Source organism: Danaus plexippus, chromosome 5, assembly GCF_018135715.1.
Source record: "Danaus plexippus chromosome 5, MEX_DaPlex, whole genome shotgun sequence".
In the NCBI taxonomy this organism is placed as follows: Eukaryota; Metazoa; Arthropoda; class Insecta; order Lepidoptera; family Nymphalidae; genus Danaus; species Danaus plexippus.
In genome coordinates, this window is record NC_083539.1 from 5,846,457 (window position 1) to 5,861,793 (window position 15,337).

The following is a 15,337-nucleotide window of genomic DNA, read 5'->3' on the forward strand; positions in this document are numbered from 1 at the left end:
TTTTAAATATCTATACATAATAAAAATTTCCTAATTTTTTTGTTGTATAGAAAACAGTACTGTCTTTTAACCGCGTCCTGTATATATGCTGAATATTGAAAACCATCACTTTAACATAACAAAACATGAAAAACTGTGGTTCTTTCGTAGTCTTATATTTAATATCCAGCTCTATTGCGGTCACCTAACTGGTTCTGAACTTGTTTTAACAAAGATCTCATTGCGCAATTCATATATAAATTGCATTCAAAAGAAATTCTGTCGTCAGCTTCTGGGTCAAACGCCAATAAAATTACACCATTGCCTTATTACAATCGCTATAACTGGTTTACTGAATGACCATTCCATTGTCGTGGCTTCTTAAATGAATATATATATGATTATTATACATTAAGTGAGGATATAAATTATGTTTACGATCTAGGAAAGAATACAAAACAATATATTATAATAAATCTATTATATATAGTAAAAATAAGATATATATTAAGGCTGCATAAAATACAAATCTATGTATTTCTACCACATCACAATGCCCCGTGATAAATGTCCGCACAATGTCTCTGCAATTTCTCTTAGTTTATCACATTAGTGAGACTCATAACGATATAGTCCAGTGATGTATATCATAACTGCGGGAATATGGTGTCTGTGAGGGTATATTTGTCATTACTATAAGAGCGTAAAGGTGAAATTTGTAGAGTGGGGTCCCGTTTAAAGCGAGGGTCTTCTAATGGTCAAAGCTTGACCGAAGGGGTAATTTGGAGGCAGACAGCGCGCTCATTTGCATTACAATGATAGTAGGATCCTAGTGGGGCTTCCTATGGATAAGCTGCATCCACATATACAACGCATATGTGTTTTATTGATCCGTCTGGGAAACCTTGCGACGACATAGCGTTCCCAATATTAAATATAAAATTGATTTTAATATAGGACCTGACTGACAAAATCGTTTTAACTTCATTATTATTTACTTAATGACTACCTTTATAACTACATAGTACTAACTTTATTAATAAAACATAGAAATTTATATATGTATATATAAATAGTTATGCTGAAAGTTTTCTCAACACCATAATCCTTTTCCATATTAAGAAATACATCCTGCCATCATTAATATTAATAATAATCTAAGAAGGTGCTTTAACGTATTAAATTATTCCATTCGTATGGGAATCGATTATTATGTATTAATAAAATATGTCACGTACAGCCCACGATCAAGATACTTGATTTCCAATGGCACCAATGAGTAGAACTAGCGGGATATATACAATAATGAAGGACTACCACAACAATAATATAAGTAAGGAATATTTTTATAAACATATAGTTTGGTAGTATAGAAAAGTGTTCGATGATATAAAGACGGGATACAAGCCTCTTATGTATAATACTCAGTGCACACAATAAACCTTACTAATATTTGTGTGTTCGAGAGAAGAAAATTATATTTTCATTCCAAGTAACTTCATAGATTTTTTCATATTATGTAATTAAAATAAATTTATCTATGAGACATAATAAATAATAAATGAGAATAATATGAAGCTTAATCATATAAAAATACATTTATGTATTTATGATAGGAACGTTCGCAATCACTCGTAATAGGTTGATGTACGAGAATTGCATTACGACGCGGACGAATGCAATTTCAATTGCAAATAAACGTGGGCTTAACATGTCATGATATATTCATAGTGTAATGTGTGTGTTACATTGTAAGTCATTGTCATGGGGACATTACGTGATTTGACGTAATTTTTTATTGCTATATATATTTATTTTTGTTTGATGGTTAAGTAAGAGGAACAATAGACGAGAATACAATAGAGTATCCACATTAACTCGGACTCAACTAAAAAATAAACAAAGATCCCATACAATAGACCATTCAATCCTTTCGTCAAAATATTCATCTGCATGACACTTCCTTATTGCATCATAAATTTAACAAGCGCCGTACAATTCCTTACAGTGAGTTCGTTTTTTTTTTTTAATTATTTCTAACGCCCACCACAAACTAGCGCTTATTTCAAAACTAGTTGTGTTGTCGAAGTGTTTGTTATAAGCTCAGTTTCAAAAAAGTAAGTAATTTTCATAGTAGACAGTACTCTATGGACATATATTGATTGCAATAGTTTTGATCTGCTAACTAGAACTAAACGCCTGTCACTAAATGCTTATTATACGTAAGTACGTGTCTAAGTGAGCTTTAATAATTAATAAGCGAGTACACATAGTGATCATATTTTAAAAGCTGTCAAGACAACATGCTGCTCCACACGAACCCGACGCTCTAAAGTCTCAAACTGAGGCAAGTGCCTAAATTAGGGTAAACTTACCCTCTACCACCTACCGTATTTACTTGGAAATTGATACGTGATTAAAATAGAGCCATATTCTTTGATTCATCATGGAATTAAAGTCTAACGAATCGTACTATGATATCAAAATGTATTACGCGTGAAATTACATGTTCGATAAATTTTTATGGAACCGTTGCTTTTGTTATGGTTATATTTTATGTTATCATTAAGCCTTACATACATTAAATGTTATACGACAAAAATAAAGCCGCTGTTTCTTGTACGTCATCAGCGTGCATCCTACACGAGTGTCATTAAAATATTACAAAAACCATTAATTACCATTAAAAGTGCGACGCGAGGCCGTCGCTTATGTCAAATGTCAGTCTTATAACACATAACGATCGTAATGGATTATTGACACGCTTTCAATTAAAAGATCTTCTGAGAATATTTTCGGGTATGGGTGGATTTGTTTCTTATTTTATGTGTTTTATTCACGTAATTAAGCAATAAATTGACCTGTATATATTATCGTTTACCGTATTCTGATTTCTCGATGGCCGCCATGTTTTCAATATACGTTTTTATTGTTCGACTATTTCTCCTGAACTGTAATACTTACTCGTGTATGGAAAAAACTAGTTTCATTGCTGACACTAGACTATGTCGTTTTGAAAGTATTAGGGTAAGTATTAGAAGGAAAAAAATGCCTATCTTTCTATTTTCAGAGTTAGTTAGATTTTATTAAAACATTCACTATTTTTTTTAATCAATTTTATAGATTTGATTCCAAGAATAAATGGAAGTAATAATTATTATTTTATTACTAATAATTTAGGTATCTTTCATTAGCTATATAACTGTGTTCCTACTAACCAGCTCTAGTTTCTAACTAATCAGCTCAGCAGCTTTATCATAAAGTGTATGTAAAAACCTACGTAGGATATATTTATCAAACAAATTAAGTATAATATATCTGAAAACATTATTCAGTTACAAAATTAAAACACGCCTAACAGACTATATATAGACAACGGAATCCGAAATAATTTATAAATTTCTTTTGGACGCAACATTACAATTTCAGCAAAGTGAAATGTATTAAAATTCCAGCCCGAAATTGAAGTAGAGATCAGACAAATAGAGTTTGAATTCATCGCGCGAACGAGTCTACAAAAATTAAGTCGATCCCATAAGCGATAAAAGTGAAGCAATTTAATAGGAGGCGGGTTCTTGGACTCGACAGTTAATTACAGACGGCGTAATTGAAACTTAGCCCGACTACGGGACCATTGAAGTAACTATTTAAATAAATTTACTATAATGGATTCATGAATTAATATTAAAAAATATTATATTAGTATCACAGGACGCGTTATATAGCGTGTACATACAAATGTTACGATTATAGGCATCATTAATACGTTATCACTGAAACCGATCAAGCTTTCTAACAATGCTCGCGCTACAAACATTATTTTATTGTAAATGTTATTGTTATTTCGCTTTTAACTTCTTTAACCTTTACAAATTATTTATTACGTATACCTAATTAGAATTTACATATTATTTTTTATATATAGAAACTTAATTAAAGAATAAAAACATAAATCATTTTTATCAGAACAATAACTGTATATATATTTTTTATTGATTTAATTAAGAGAATTCTCTTACAGTCCGATAAAAGGTCGAAGCTGTTCGACGGTGAATGTAAACACACAATTAAAATTCAGTACATGCTGTAATAAGAAAGTTGTCTTCTATTTAAACAGGGTCGAACAGCAAATGTTTGTTAACAGGCGATTTAACGACGGACCGCTAATTAAGACCGTCGCAGCGCTGCCTCGTTAACAAACTTAGAACTTTTCCAATTTTCTAAAATCACCTACACTTTAAATTGTTTGGTTTGCGGTCATTGTGTATATAAAGGTATATAAGCAACTACATTCATAAAACTATCCTTCATATAACACATCTCTTCTATAAACATGAGTTTGTTTTCATTGTAAAAGACTTAACTTGTTTCAAATTATTTATATTATATTTGGTTCTTCAATGGTCATTTATGTAAAAATCTATCCAACAACAATAGCTTGTTTTTGTGGAATTGAAAATAAAACAAATATGATTTGGTTGTGAGCTAGCATCATGCCCCTTTAAATAAATAAAGAAGTCTTACGAGGAAACTTGCGAGCTTTGGTTTTCATACTTTGAATTACTTTTACTCCGACCCTTACCACTACAAGTTTATCCAATAAAAATTCGGTTACGATAAAAACTATATAAATATCATATATTTTTAGATCACAATATATGTAAAGACTAAAAGTAGGTACATAACGAATCATATTTACCTATTGCGTAAATGTTATCGATTAGGTAAGGTAACTAGTATGAATAAAGGTAAAAAATTATAAAGAAAACTTTGTTTGATTCAATTCGTTTCTAAAATAACACATACTAAGGTGAATATAAATTCCGTACGAACATTGAATTTCTTATAAGACATCAACATACCAATAAGTAATAACGAAGTTTTGGTTCAAAGAAACAGTATATAGACATATATATAGCATCAAGTTCGCACAACTCGATCGCAATACGAAGACTAAATAAGGACTTTAAGTTAATTCAATTCACAATCTATCCAGTATCCAGTTAGTTAATATCGTTACGTTTTCGCTTGCACCTGTACTGTACACGTTTGTACATTTACGTATATATTTTAATACACATTTAATATATTAAGGTTATAAATCGTATGCTCATTATGCGATAGCCGTGATAATAACAAAGTATTAACGTTTATTTACAGGATCATTATAACGGCCATCGATAATTCGCGCTGAGATAGGTACTAAGTAGGTATGTTAACGTGGCGATGTTATTTATTAAGGGAAAGTTTTGGTATATTTTTTAAAACAAATATAACTTTATAAGTTTTTTTTGTGACTCCGTTCGTTTGGATTTATAAATCTAAAATTTGTTCTAAAAATAAATGTGGTGACAAACTAACTAGGCAGAGGCATCTACAGTCCGCGTCACGTGACTATATACATAACACAAATCTCACATTGACTACTCATTCAATTATAAATAATTATTTATTAATATTTTATTTATCTATAAGAAAAATTTTGAATTTTTACTCGAAATTCGTTTTGGAGTTTTAATGTGTACTGTGAACAAACATACATACATACATCACTAAGTTTCACTTTAAAATATGAAATGATGATCTAAGTCTGTTAGTGATTTTTTTTTTCATTACTACTTACTTTTAGAACCAAAAAACGCAAAATGTATGTGGCGTTTGAGAGCTCGCTTATTGATTGAAAAGTATAAAATAAACCCTACAATAAATATATATATATATATATATATAAATTTCGGTAAAATATATTAGGAAATGAACAAAACATTATATTACAAATAGATTTAGTTACTTCGGCCTTCAAGCTGATATTGAGAAGGCCTATAAACTAGGCACTTTAGAGGGACTTTTGTTGGCATTGTTATATATTCAGGCTATCACGTGTTTTGTTTTTTACTGTATTTACTCGTTTTGTTATTCTATATAATTCTTTATCTATAACCTAAATTATGTCACAATATCTTTAGTTCAGATCACACACACACACACACACACACACACACTAATAACATTAATTACGCACGTTTATAATATTATGTAATATTTTATATATAAATAAATCTAAACTAACTTATTACTGTTTAGCTAAATAGCTCATGACGAATATCAAAAAAATCTATTTAAGATCACAAAGGCACAGATTGGTAATTAGGGTTAAATTATTTTACTTGTAACCTACATTGATATTTAAAATGTATTAATATATTTAAACACCTACTTGTTGTATGTCTCACTACGAATGTATTTCTCAGATAAAACTATAAAATTAATTGCAAGGTTTTTCTTTGAGATAAAAATGAACTAACATTTAATTTTGATTTCTGTGTAAAGTAATTTAAAAAAAAATGTGAAAGTCAGGGGTAAAATGTAGTATTATCTATATAAACCTCAACAGTAGGTATATAAAAATTAAATAAAGTACTTATTTTTTTATACTTTTTAAATGTAGATAGATATTTTATAATAAATTAGTTTTATTATATTTTATTTCATTTTTTTTTAATTGCATTGATAATTATTTATTAAAGGCTAGCTTGTTATTATTATATTTTAATAATAAAATATGCTGATTCATAGTAGTTTTAATCAACGCATACTAGTTAAGAAAGTTATTAACTTAGTTTTTAATAGTTTTGTTTAAAGTGTATGAGTTGAAGTTTTTCAATCCACTATTAAATTAAATCCTATATTTAAAAATATATCTATACCTACCCAGTACCCACATATTTTTGAAAACTGAATTTTTAATTTGTCGTTTTGTTCCTTTTCATTATTTATCTTCTATTTACTTTTATGTTTTTCATCTTTTTGATGCTTTATCTTGTTTTATGTAATTTCTTAATAGTAACAACTTAGAATTATCGCCAGAGAAATGATTTCCTTATTGCAGTGACGGGAAAAGTTTCATTTTGAAAGGATATTTTACAATCATTTTAAATAAGGAAATGTAAGGAGCAAATTTTATTTATAAAAAGATGCTTTATACAAAGTAGCTTCTAAACTAACCATTTGCTTAACCACTATTTGATTAAAAAGTACAATTTATCAACTGAAAATACTAGATTTTCAACAGAATAAATAAAAATGAGTTATATTATAAGTGCTATAGACAATATATAAAATGTGATCCACTTGAAACATACCCAAAATTTTTTTCACGTTCTAAATCTAACACCATATTTTGAATCTATCCACGTCCTCCAATAATATTTTTGTTATCCGCAACCCAACAAAACACTACTTTTAACATGTAGGTAACCACATAGGTAAACGTATACGTTTTGCACTCGAACATAAACTGGGAATATTCGCGCTTTGCACCCTCAATACCTGTCATTATGGCCTTCCTTGCGTTCTTTGTTTAGTAATTACTGTAACAGTTAATTTTAACAATAGATAATAAGTACATACCTCCGTTTGTTATTAAAACAATATGCACTTTACGCCACGGTAATAAGGTACGAATTACGATGCAAAAACAAGCTGTGAAATACCGACAGAAATATTTATTACACCTCAAAGGGTTGGGCAATGGTATGATGGTTTTATGGTTTTTTGTTGTGCAATTTTCTTGCATTGTATGCGATCGATGTACTGCGACCAATGTTTTACGATATTGATCCTTTTTGTACAGAAACTTTTTGCTTTATTATTTTTTTTTTTTTTAAAGTAAAACTTTATGCCAACATACATATGAGAATATTTAATTATTTATTTATGGTATCATAAGAAATTAAATTTAATATTTAATATACAAATAATAAGTTTTTATTTTTTTTAATATGTCTCTAACATGATTAGAAGTAATTATCTATACCATTGGTGAAATGTCAAATGTTTTACATCAGCGTATTTATTTTGTATGATATTAAGATCGCAGTTTCCGTATCAAAGATTCCCGAAAACAATACAATATACCCGTTCAACCCTTTAACGGAACGGGACTTAAACAACGGGAATTGTGCAACGGTGATTCGCTTTACCTGTATTTACATTATTGTTGGACTCACTTTTCAATTTAAAATGACAATCAGTTAATGTTTATACCACACTTAAAATGTCCATAAATTTTTTGGAATCTTTTATGTTTCTTTATTTGTTGCAATAAAATATTTCAATGTTACAAAAAAAAAAAACATTTAAATTTATAACAATATTGAATTATTGATCTTAAAAAAAAATACTTTAAAGAATTTAAAGTTTGTTTAGTGGAATATTCACCGATGCGGTAAATATGTTATGTTCCGTTTCCTCTATAAGCTAAATTATTTAATCTAAGCCAAAGATATTCATACAAACAATTCAAACAAGTAAGTATTCTAAGTAGTAGCTGGCACTGATTAATTCATTATAGTCGTAAACTTTGCAAGACTATAATATATTAAGGAATGTATATTTGAACATATAAATATTCCTTGGTTCGTTTAAAAATATAATAAAGAATTCAAAAAAAAAAAAAAGTCAAATAACTAACTATTTTTTATCACAGCGTATCGAACACCGAAGATCACGAGAGGACGAGATGAAAGTGTCTGATCAATTTAATATATATAATATATAATTAAATTCTACTAGTCTTGAATATATGTTTCATAATAAAAAATAATTTCTTCAGCTCATTCCACTTATCAAGGTTATCAAACAAGTCCTTACTATTAATTACCTCTATATACATATTTTTTATACTATTGTAACTTATCAGCGATAGTCCAACATTAAACCTCGCTGATTCATTACCAAGTTCTCTATAGAACCTTCCCTTTAATTAACCATAAAAGGGACAATACAGAAAAAAGTATCCTCATAAAACTTTGCCAGCTTTCAGGTAACTTGTTAAACTTGCACCTTGAACGTACAAAGAAAACTCTTACAAGGATAGTATTTAGAAAATAATTATTTTTTAACTATTATGAACTATTTGGTTTCGGGAGTTTGGAATTAATTAAAGCTCTATCCGACTAGATACTCCATCTATCTAGCAAAAGGTGAACTAGATGCAATATTGCAAAATCCAGTAACCCCATCTGACGTGCCTGCGATGCAGTACTCCACCCCAACCCCCTTGCACTGGGGTGACTTACATCTAAGGATGCGAACACACTACTACGTATGCACACTCCACCAAGAAATGTCGTGTTTTTCCAAGGATTAATAGTGAACATATTTCAAATATACAGGAATCGTAATGAAACTAAGATTATATCTTAAATAATTCATTCAACCTCAAGATAACAGATATTCACAAATCAATTGTAGGTAGTTTCGTTAATTTTTGTCCATAACTTAAATCTATGCCTACCTACTTTATATCATTGCGTCATACTTATTTTGAATCTCAAAATATTTCTGTCACTCCTTTATTTTACACTGTTCTTAATGAATTAAAACATTTTCTTAGCTTCAAGTCAATCCTCTTTCTTAACGATAGTTTTATTTTAAAATATCTATCTAAGCATTTTTTTTAAATTCTTTCTTATGTTTCAAAACATAAAGCCTGTGATGTATTCGTTAATTAGTCACTCGATTCCTGTATTCGGAGAGGCGTGTAACTTAGAACCGATGAAGCTTAATTTAAATTCTTTTGAGTAACGAATAGCTTTTAAGAGATATAAACGGAATGTTAACGAATGTGAATGCACTTGGCTAATTCGCAATGAAGCGCTTCGAGCCCAAGAGATCCTCAATCAAAGTGAATCAATCAAGTGCTAACTGCAGTGGCCAGTAGGTACTTGAAGGACATACGGACGTCGTGAACAACAACTTTATATTAATTTATTGCAGCGGTTCTTGACATACTTACTGCTCCGACTTTACCCACACACATTATTCTCAATTACACACGTTTCCGGTAGGTGCCCGAGGTATTATTTTCTCTTATACTAATTTCCTGAAGGCCAGATTGGTTAAAAACTTTAATATAACCCGAATTGACACAAAATTGCCCTTCAAATGTAGCGGTTATTTACTTTACATTTTATTTATTTTGGTATGAAACAAAAAACTTTTATACTATCAGTTCATTCGTAAATATTAATAGTGAATAGAAATATTCTCATATTTCATAAAAGTTTCCCATTCGAAGGATACATTTTCACCCCACCTTCGCGGTTTACATGACATTGTACTATAAATTGTTCTTAATTGAGCCACCGTACTCCCGAAAGCGTCAAAACAAAAAAAAGGCATCAAACGAAAAAGCGAAAAAAAAATCAAAAGTCCCAGAAACAAATTGCGTGACTGAAATAATTTGTAATATATAAGTAGTGAGTGAGTAAGTATAAACATAGAACACGTGTTCGTAAGGAAACGATCCTTAACGCAACGAATGACAATAGCAAGTTTCCCTTTCTAGCGGGAAATTTACGTGATGAAAATTCTAAAACGTCGCGTGTGAAAAAAATGTGTAGGTCCAAAATATAAAGTGGCTGCGGTAGGTGACATTATGGAGTCTTATGACGGTTTTTTGGGGGGTTGTAAATCAGCAAAGAACGTGAGAATGGATTCATTATATAGACGGTGTAAACGTCGCGTTATTAAGGTGAGGCACGCTTCACTGACGCGTAATTGAAAAATTAAAGCGTTTTTTGTACACATACCTATACATATTTTTTATCATAATCTTAATCGAAGGAAAAGATCAAAGGTTCAATTTGTGTCCTATATTAATGATTTATTTAAAGAGATAATTTTTTTTTTCGTTGAAATTTTATTAAAGTTACTTATAATACTGTAACTTTTTGTGATGTTTTTAAGATTTATAGGAAAGTTATTTATAACGAAATATAACTTTTTCGTATTTTGATTGAGGCATTTTGTTTGTCTTTTGTTTTTATTTAATGTTTGTTTAATTTTGCTGAAAAAAAAATATAGGTAGATACTTATTTATAATACACTTAAGTTTGAATGATGTAATCATAAACAAATAATTACCCGAGAATTGTACGTGATTGTATAAAAGGTTTCCTTTGCTGTCATTTAGTTTGTTTTCAGAATTTTCACGCCTCTGATATTCATAAAAGGCACGTTCAGAGCTTTACTTTGTACTGACTGTTTGAACAAAGGCTCTCGAAACATTTATTGTATGAATCTTCGTATCTGTTTAATGTCAAACCTCGTTTAGGCTGACATCGACAGTAATAAAGGCTCAGTGCTTTTGAAAATTCTTACTCTCTTTACCTACAGTTATAATATTTTGTAATGATGTCCATTATCTTTAAAAAAGTTATGTACCTACCTATATACTATTTTCTATGTTTATATTTCTCGTAGTCACTTTTTTATAAGGGTTGTGTATCAACAATCAATCGAGACGTTGCTTCTTCTTTAAACCGAGGGCGTGACATGCATTTTTAGAAATTCTGCATCTAACCTTGAAGTATTTAACTATGAAGTTGCACCACCCTCCGAAAGATGGCGTTACTGGCAGCAAACAAAAAATAATAACTTAATTTATTTTATTCATACTACTGAAAGAATACTATTAGATTTTTAATCTTAAACATGTCTTTTTTTGAGTTTAAAAGCAGATGATAGTCAAGGCAATATTTCGTAACAATGTCTTTGTAAGTTACCTTGACCTTGTATTAGTTTTTAACTAAAATCATAGATGGCGGTTGCTGACACTTTAGCTCTGTGTTGCAATTTATTATTTATCAGCACTTTATAGGTTTAACGTTTTCATGTTGCAACAAAACAGTTTTTTTTTAAATTGGTTATATAAAATCCGTTTCATAAAATAATTAAAAGCAACAAATGGAAACATTATTTCTGTACTAAATTAATTTTAATATGTTTTCAGTCGATATTCTCTTATAGAAAGCGTCAATTTTATTCTCAATAAATTAAAAACGAATAAAAGTCTCGCATTAAACAGCCAAAAGCTTATAGCTTTCGCAATATGTTGTCACGTTATAAATTATTTTAATAAAAAAAAATAATAATAAAGAAAAAGAATTATAAATACAATAAATTATAACGAAACTTAATATAAATTGCGTCATTATAACATACCGTATTCAATATTCTTACATTCGAGTGGCTTTAAACAAACTTGTTCCGGAGATTTTCTATTTTTACGTGAGTGTTTACGTTTTGCATTCTAGACGGATAACGTATATGTAAGTAGTTACGTTACCTTCATATATTAATGTAAAATTAAAATCAATTTAAATGAGCGTCAAACATTTTAAATAACTTTAGTATTGATAGTTAGAAGAGTGTTGTTTTTTATTGGTGATAAGAAAGTATATAACATAATAAAATTATCTAAAATTTCATATTAAATATTAAGCAATATTACCTGCTTCAGTATATTTTCTATGATTCTGTTCGCAGACTGTCGCCTTTGTGAGTGTCGCTATTCGCTAACTAAGAAATATCTCAACCCTTTACTAGTAGAACGAAGTGTGCTAAGATTGCCATCACATTTTTATATGAAAATACAAACACTTCAGAAAATAACCAAAAATTTAACATATATTATAGTATTATGTCTCTATGTACATTTATTGTAATAGTTATTTTATATGACTGAAAAACGATGCATTCCAATAGAAAAATGTTAGAAGTAAATCCGAATTAATAAAAAAATATATAGGTATCTGCATATTAAATAAGTATAAATATAAAAATTAAGCGAGTAAAACCGACAGACGACGATAGTGTTACATACGAATATAAAGACAACGTAACAGTATCGGGAGCGAAAAGTCGCTAAATTTGAGGCGTTCTCGGAGGCTTTTGAGGAAAGCCCGGAGCTGGTTATAGGCTATGAGGAGGCCGAGAGGGAAGGCTCTATCGGCACTTTACACGCTCTACCGGATCTAACCTCCGCCCAGTAATAACACTGCCTGTTCACTGTTTCAATTTGGAAACAAATTGATATTGTTTTTATTCGAATAATATTACAATGGAGTTCCGGAGATATGAATTACTATAGTATGGAGTGTCTTACAAACATACATACATTATCTTACAAAACTTTAAATTACGGATAATTTAAAATTGTCTTAATAATATGAAAAATGATCTCATTTACATGAAATACGTATTTAATACAGAATTATTTTTAATTTATTAAATATCACTTCATCTGGTTTGAATTCAGTGTTAAAATATATTTTTCATACAATTTATTCCTTTAACAAAATTCACGCGTGATCCTATCTTCTTTATATCAATAACTATATGAATATTTTTAATATATTATACCTATATACGTATGTGGAGTGTCGTTATTATATAATAATTAATATATTTATATAATATGTGTAATCAGCGTGTAATTCGTGAGGTTGCATCCTTTATAAGGAGGGTGAGGGGAGGTTGGAAAAATTGCACATAAATATTGAAGCCGCCACTTACACGTGCGCCGCAACCTCCGCTAGCATAATGTGGACGTGACGTTCTCACCAAATATATACATAATATTACAATAAAAATTAATTACTTATATATAACATGAACCAACCATAACCTATATATAACGCGTTACGAATGTCTGGAACAATAAATTTTGTGTAGTTCATTTTTAAGAAGGCTTTTTTTCTTATTAGATAAATGGGAAACCTAAATCTTAGATAGGAACTTATAAATTATTTAAATGGAACGTATCTCATCAAACGTATAGTGAACATTTAAATATTATTATTTGTTACGCATACACAATAAAAAAAGTGAAATTCGAAATTAAATTTGAAATGAACTATAATAAGTAATTTTTTAATGATACAAAAATAGTAGAAATTTTTAGTATTTTTTTTTGTATCTACATACACCTTTCCCGTCAGTCGGTTGTAAGCCCTCTTTCTTTTCTTGTAACAAATTTGGCAACAATCTCACTTATTATGCCACACAAATTTCAGCGCCCTCTTCCCTCAGTGAAATTAAAATTTCTTCCCGGGACAGTGCGGGAATGGCTTCATAAATATTGTCTACTTAATATATATTTATATATAAAAAATTTTAATAAATAAACACTATCAAAAATTATATTATTCATAATTTATTTTTTATTTTTCTCTCTTAATTGTCTCATTTTTATTAGGTTCATTAGAAAGTTAAGTAATAAGTATATATTAATAATGTTTTTTTTTTTATTTCCAGGTGAAAGGTCTCCGCTGAAAAAGGTATTTGTAAAATAAATTACGCACTGAAAAGTGAAACTAATGAACTGAATTCATATCAATAGTGAGTGAGTATAATTTAAGATACTGCAAAGACAAAGTTGCGTTTAAAATTTAACTTTTTAAGTATTTTTATATTAAATTTTAAATATATTCCTCTATAATACAAAATAGTTTCATTTTCATGATATTTCTTAAATCTTAACCAATAATAACTTATAAGTGATAAGTTAATTAATAAAATATCGGTAAGGTTTAAGAGATAACTCGTCACTTACATACATTTTTCTTAAGTCCATACCAAAGACGAGTCGGGTATAAACGAACATTAAAATTATATTAGTATAAAGTTAATGTAATATTTCAACTTGTGACGTCACAAGTGTCATACGTCACCAAACAGATCAGTCGTCGATGACGTCACACACATTTGTCAGCGACAGTTAAAGTGGTCGTTAAGCTGTAAACAGATGTATATTGAGTTGTTAATACAACTGTAAATAACTGTTTACAACTGTATCTTAGATGTCGAACTTAAGTACGATTTAAAAGGGGCATTTAATTTAATAATAATAATATAGAAAATAAAATTAATAGAAACTTAGGTATATATTTTTGTAAACTAGTTTATTTCTGTGGCTTTGCCTGCTCTAGTCAAGATTGTCGATTTAAATTAATCTTTATCTCATTACCTAAATATCTTAAGAGCATTAGGATTTTCAAACCACAAAAAAAAATTTTTTCATATTAGGTGGGTAGATATAATATTTCTGTATCGTGACGTCACTCGCTGGTAGGTTCATACCAATATATTTAAAAAGTGTTTTTTCTAATACGATCCATTCTCATATACATAATCCTTAAGCTGCTTTTAACTCACTAAATTTATCTTTTTCTAACATTTTTTATATGAACTGCAATAATATTAGGTTTTACTGCAGTTTAATGTTTAAAATTCACTATACGATCAATCGAGTCGACTTCCTACAGAGATATCTATGGTTACGGTTACACTGCGATCTTAGTGTGATGATTTTGTAATACGATAATTAATGACTTGTAAGATAATATTGTTTAAATTATATTTAATACCAGTATTTTTCTTATATACTGAAAGGTAAATAATATTTAGGTATAGGCACCTATAGTTGTGTTAGTAGGTAATCCATTATGTATAATGGATTACCTACAAATTTTTTCTTATTGAAACCAACATAATATTACCTTAATTTTAT

General features: G+C 29.1%; 1 protein-coding gene across 6 annotated transcripts in view; it reads left to right on the top strand.

Moving 5' to 3' along the window:
- The window catches only part of LOC116769093 (uncharacterized), a 109,875-nt gene extending 95,602 nt beyond the window's left edge, over window positions 1–14,273 (top strand). For all 6 annotated transcript variants that reach the window (XR_004353429.2, XR_009753932.1, XR_004353428.2 and 3 more), the window contains one exon: window positions 14,083–14,273. Coding sequence is in view for 3 of the 6 variants with exons in the window: in XM_032660092.2 (XP_032515983.2) it covers window positions 14,083–14,100 (18 nt within the window). In the remaining 3 variants the exon portion in view is untranslated. The remainder of the gene's footprint in view (window positions 1–14,082) is intronic.
- Window positions 14,274–15,337: the final 1,064 nt, after the last annotated feature.